The sequence below is a fragment of the Priapulus caudatus genome, unplaced genomic scaffold, assembly GCF_000485595.1.
Source record: "Priapulus caudatus unplaced genomic scaffold, Priapulus_caudatus-5.0.1 Scaffold205, whole genome shotgun sequence".
NCBI lineage: Eukaryota > Metazoa > Priapulida > Priapulimorpha > Priapulimorphida > Priapulidae > Priapulus > Priapulus caudatus.
The window spans coordinates 30,822-36,821 of NW_014577266.1; the positions used below are offsets into that span (position 1 = coordinate 30,822).

The 6,000-nt window shown below is 46.8% G+C and overlaps 1 protein-coding gene across 1 annotated transcript in view; it reads right to left on the reverse strand.

The window, feature by feature from the left end:
• Window positions 1–6,000, reverse strand: part of LOC106807271 (regulator of G-protein signaling 7-like) — a 152,237-nt gene that overhangs the window by 13,775 nt on the left and 132,462 nt on the right. The window contains exons 9-16 of the mRNA XM_014809567.1: window positions 3,879–3,953; window positions 3,563–3,649; window positions 3,226–3,287; window positions 2,882–2,995; window positions 2,259–2,384; window positions 1,345–1,419; window positions 846–957; window positions 480–572 (exon numbers count right to left, since the gene is read on the reverse strand). Coding sequence (XP_014665053.1) covers window positions 480–572; window positions 846–957; window positions 1,345–1,419; window positions 2,259–2,384; window positions 2,882–2,995; window positions 3,226–3,287; window positions 3,563–3,649; window positions 3,879–3,953 — 744 coding nt within the window. The remainder of the gene's footprint in view (window positions 1–479; window positions 573–845; window positions 958–1,344; window positions 1,420–2,258; window positions 2,385–2,881; window positions 2,996–3,225; window positions 3,288–3,562; window positions 3,650–3,878; window positions 3,954–6,000) is intronic.

Here is a 6,000-nt window from a genome sequence, read left to right on the forward strand (position 1 = left end):
AAGAAGCTTGTTTGTTAGCAATGCACTCGACACGAACAGGAGTGGAACATAACAGATATACCACCTGCATTTCTTATATAGCCCAGCCTTCCTGGCTTCCATGGTGGCACGCCATTGACTCCAACCTAACGGCTCTAAACTAGGCCATGCGCCTGAGCACGCCAAGCAATTCCCACCCACCAGTGTGCTGGGATATATTTCGATGAAAACAACGTCCTTTATCTGCTAGCACACAATTTCCTGTTCTTAGAAGCGAATTGCTTATTCTCAACAACAGGAAAAATTTGCTCTCATACCATCATATACTGTTGCTCTCCCAGCTCCTCCTCCCCACTCCTTTTGCAGCATTTACACTTTCCTTCAGCCATATCCACTGCTGCCACAACTATAATCATACTTCATCATAGTGCCACTATGTGCTACTAGCATTATGACTACTATTGAGGAAATTTTTCTTAAGTATTTGCTGGATATCTTGCCTTTTTCTTGCTTCCTAGAAGTACTTCTTTGTACATTTCCGAGCGAATGTAACGTGCGTAGCTATCACTCTTCATCAAGTAGTATATGTGCTCCTATAAAGTCAAACGCAAGGAGGGCCGATTGTACACGAACAAGAATAATGAAACAAGTTTATTATTTAACTATCGTTTAATATCTACAAACGTTAGGTTGCTGCACGAACTAGAAATGCAGTGCCTGGTAATCCACGATGGCAGTAGTAAGTTCACAATGACATCATTGATCATCTGTTGTTAATCTATGTATATTATCTATAACCAAAGGATGAAATTATTGATGACCGATAGTGACAGAATCTGGTGGCAACCACCAATACCAGTACTCACTGCTGCTGTGTCAAATGTGTATCTATCTGGGGTTTCCATGTTTTTTGTAGTTAGCGCCATAGCCTTGGAGTCAATATTTACAGGATTGTGAGCGCCCGGGGCAAGAAATTCACTACGTAAAGAAATTTCAAACAGAATTAGCAATATAGATGCAACTTGGCAATGTATGTCACGAGGACCCATGTTAAAAATACTCGTTTTTTTAGAGAAAGATGCAAATTGTTGAGGATGTAGTAGGTGAGGAATGATACTTGATAAATGACAATTGATACGTGACCAGAATTGTTCTATCACAGTTATAGCTGTAAGAAAGTTAATGGAGTCCTTTATTGTATTTGACACTATAGCTATTTATTTCTTATATTTGTTAGCGGAGCACATACTATTCTCCTCTATCACTTAATAATCAATGGATATATAAGATGACAATTGACCAAGCGATTACGTTCAGCACATCCAAAGCTTAGACGAGCTAACAAGAGGTAACAGAAAATCTTACTCCCATGTTTCTTGGACCTTGGACGTCACATCTTTGCTTGCCACTTTCTTTAGCTCTTGGCAGGCTTCCCAAAACCTGCCAACATAAAGCATAGAAGCACTACTTTGGTAAGCAAGGCCAGATATGAGAGACCTTTTAGGTACCACACACAATCAATCATAAAGACAACAAAGTTTGATGTTGGAAAAAGTGCAGAAATTAGCATGAACCTATGCCTGCACATCAATGACTTCTCTGTCCCATTAATTCCTGCATTCTTTACTGCTTAAAAATATAGCCGCTCCCCAACTATCTGCGAGTCGTTATGCTATCACATGAAGTCACAGTTGTGTGAGGCATACACTGACAGCATCTATATTGTCTTATTTAAGGTTAGATCTTTCTATTCACAGGTCAGACATCTGGTCAGAGGTCATCATTGAGACAGGCATCTGATATCAAGTAATATCAGGAAATCAAATATTTTCGTGGACACTTAAACATTAAAAAAGCCATAATAAAAAAGTTACATTGACAAACCAGATACAGATAAAAATATTTTAAAAATCTCCCACTTTTAATAGAATTTAAAGGTAATCAAATTTCCCCTCCCATTTCCTCAATTTTTGATCAATATATTTAATATCCTAGTCACTTCACTTCCTGAATGCAGCCTGCATGCCCACAAATTGTATGCGGACAGTTTTTTTTATCACCGATGTCATTATTTGCATGCACAGCTGGAGTCATAGTAAGTGAGTGCATTCAGTGAATAACTTAATTACATTACGTGCGCACGTGTAAAGTGACTCTGGCAACGTGTAAAGTGACTCTGGCAACAGTGGTTCATACTGTTGCAACGGCGTATACTACCAAGTGACAACGCATGCAAATTGATTGCTTCAAGAAGTCATTGCTGAATTCACCACGCTTACCTAAGATTTTCCCCGCTGTACTCTTTATCTAAGAACTTTGCAAACTGCTCTCTCCCCGCTGGATCTCTCAGCAACTCCGGCAACGAGAAAGCCCACCGTTTCACCCGCCTGGGGGGAAGATCCTTCCTGCAAACACCAGAGAGGTGGTCATCTAAGACATCCAGGGGTGACATGGCATCAGATGATGCGTGATGGTACACGCTTGCAAGACAGGCAGGAGCAATATATTACATAGACCGGTTGGTGAGAGTTATATGCAGTGGAAGAGAGATGGACGTTGTGGAATAACGGGGCAACGAACGCATGTATATGAATGGACAAGGCAGCTTGATCCGAAGAACGCTATGGAGCATGTAATGGGTGATGGGCCATGAACTACGTGAGAGACATTGATGAGCACTTACGTGTGCTGAGCACATGGGTTATTAGCGGCTACAGATGTAGGTGTGAGGGCAAGCATAAATGGGAGGAAGAAACGAACCCTGTAATTATCGTGTGAGGCTTTTCATCCGCAACACTGTATGGGAGTGAAGATGGCAAAGAGTGAAACGTTGGGGAGGAGGATTATGGACTAGAAAGGTTCACGGTAAGTCAGTAAACCCCCAAGAGACACATCAACTCACAAGTTCTTTTCTATTTCCCAGAATTCTGGTGTATCACATAACCATGGGTTAGCAGGCTCCGGTGTCGTTGAGAATGGATCATACTCTTGATATTGCTCGTAGAAACTCACGTAACTGAAAAAAAAGCGCAAGCTGGACAGGCGTGTTACGATCAGCACACGTGCATGACTCGCTTGTGATGCAAACTGTCGACATGCCGTCCAGAGCTTTCAAACACCTCACGGGTGCTCCCTGCCATCATGGCCGCTCGCTGCCCCTCACGGTCACAGTTCGATCACAGACCATGTGCCAGCGAAATCCTAATCCTCAGTAATTTTTTTCGGAAATCTGAATAAAACACTTACCTCTCTGCAACCTTCGAGAGCTTCACGTTTCGTCGATCAAGTTGTTGCTTTAGGGTATTGATCTAGAACAAAGGCAACGAGCAACGCCTGAACCGAATGCTCAACCGCTTGCATTATTATCACGACTGCAGCAAGCACCAAATCGACGACGACAGCATCGAAAGCAACTAAGTACAGTACTATCGGCGAGGCAATAAATCTTAAACTTGAAATAGTGTACTGCTCTCTGACGAGTGTACGCCTATCACCACGTCAGCACATCAATTAAAACTCAGTTCACGTCCAAACGGCTTCCCAACACATCTCGGACATTACATGGCATCTAATGTCTGCTCACCTGTATTTTTAATCCATCTGAAGGATTATGCAACTCAGCTTCCGATACACTAGGACTTATACGACCGCCAGGTACTGCATAATTTGGCTGAAATGGTGACGTGAAAGTCATCATCAGAAATAACTGGAAATTCAATGATCAGAAGAGTCTACGTATCAAGGAAGAAAATTAAACACTAATCTTCTTACTTTAGGTTTTGAGTTACCTGTACTTTAAAAAAACACAAGACATCAAAGCAGGTGTATATTCCACATCTATTAATCAAATTCTAATCGATCAATATGATCTATAATCGATTAAATTTATTATTGCTTACCTTTATTACTTTTAGAGGCCTATTTTGTCTACATGCTTTTTTAATGTCTACTTCTGTTGTATTTACACATCCCGGCTGAAATGGAAGAGGAAGAAAAAATGATACCACGCTTGGCTGCATTCCTCCATGAATCTGCAGTAGACTTATGCAATCACGAGCACCATTCGTCGTGCACTGCTGGATATTCTACTTCAAACCGATGTCACTGATTAACTGACCTGTTAGAAGTGGTGCAATATTAAAATTGATGTCGTCACATATGCCTGTGTGAGGTGACACACACACGCGCACGCACGCACGCACGCACGCACGCACGCACGCACGCACGCACGCACGCACGCACACACACACACACACACACTAAAGCTGATCATGGGTAGGGGTTATCATGGGTGGCATTAGAGTAGAATGACAACGACCCTCGATCCCTGGGATGGGATCAGGGTACAGTGTAATAGGAAGGTGTGGAATGACTGGTGGGCACAGTGTGGGCGGCGGCGGCGGTGGTGGTGGCGGCGGCTGTGGTGGTGGCGGGCGGCGGCGGCGGTGGTGGTGGCAGCAGTAATGGAGTGTACACTTTTAGAGGGTAGACACTTTAAGTCAGTGTTAGCTACCGCAATTACATAAAGACTTATGACTCTGTTATCAGCTAATATTCTAGAGCCATAGTGCTTAATTTTAATAAGAAGCAAACTGAACCGCAGCGTCAACTCGTCTACAAGCATGCTCTCAGCAAACTTATTCCTGTCACGTGGACGAACGCATAAATTTCCCCCAAAGTTTTTGCGTCGGCAACGTGTTGCCTTTGCTTGAGCTTCAAAACATTGGCTGTGTGCAAAACCCTCAACTCCCTAAAGCTTCCTGCCCAGGAATTTTTCTACACCTCTACACACTAATGCCTCTTCGCAAACACACACGCACCTACGAACGCGCGTGCGCGCGTGCCAGCAGAAACATCAGCCGTTCTCAGAGCATGGCGGGAGGGGGTAGGCAGGCGACCGAATCGTAACGAACGCACGTACGACACGTCAACTTGCTGAATCCATCAAGGTCGTTCGTAGCATGAACGTCATCGAAAGCGGCGTCCGTGACGTCATACGATCGCGTTCAGTTGACGCGCACGGCGACCCTGGCATCACGCATGAACGGCAGACGGCGCCACCGATGCGTACGGCGACCGTGACGTGACGTACACCCGTCAGACGGCGCCACCGACGCGCGCGGCGACCGTGGCGTGACGCACTCCGTCAGACGGCGCCATCGTCGCGCGTCAGCCGCCACACCAAATTAGCGCGGGGAAAAGCATCGTTTATTATCACGCCAACGAATGGGAACATCGCTACAGCTTATTGGCGCCCAAATCAGCGCGCGCTCGTAATCGTGAGCGCAGTTGCCTGGGAGCTTACTCTACAATCGTGCAAATTAGTGATAACTGCGTCACCGCGTGTTAGGAAAATTCCTCTAATCAGCCGCAAGAGCTCGCCTCGGAGAAAAATCCCAGCGTTATAACCCCAGTTTTAATCAGGCGCTCGCGGGCTGGCGCTCGCGGGCGATCATTTCTGTGCTGCCGCGGGGGTAGGCAGCAGCAGTGGCAGACAGCCAGAGAGACATGACCTTCCAACGCTGACAGGTAGCCAGGGATTGTCGTGTGTGCGCGTCCGTGCGTGCGAGCGTGCGCACATGCGGTGGGGATGGAAGAGCGCTCGTGGAACATGGCCGGGACGACTCGCCACCGCGGTCGCCATCTGCTCTGTGTCGCGGCGGCGTACTACCGTACGTACTATGGTACCATGGTACTTGTTCTGTTGAGCCGACCGTACGTCGTGCCGACTGTAACCCGGCGCGGCAGCTTACGCACCGATTGCAGCGAGCAGTACGCCACACGCGGGCTCGACCCTAGCTAGTAGGCTCTTGCTGCTGCTGCTGCTAGTTGTGGTGCTGTTGCTGCTGCTGCTTCCGCCGCCGCCGCTGCTGTTGCTGTTGCTATTGATGTTGCTGCTGCCGCTGCTGCCGCTGCTGCCGCTGCTGCCGCTGCTGCCGCTGCTGCCGCTGCTGCCGCTGCTGCCGCTGCTGCCGCTGCTGCCGCTGCTGCCGCTGCTGCCGCCGCTGCCGCTGCTGCCGC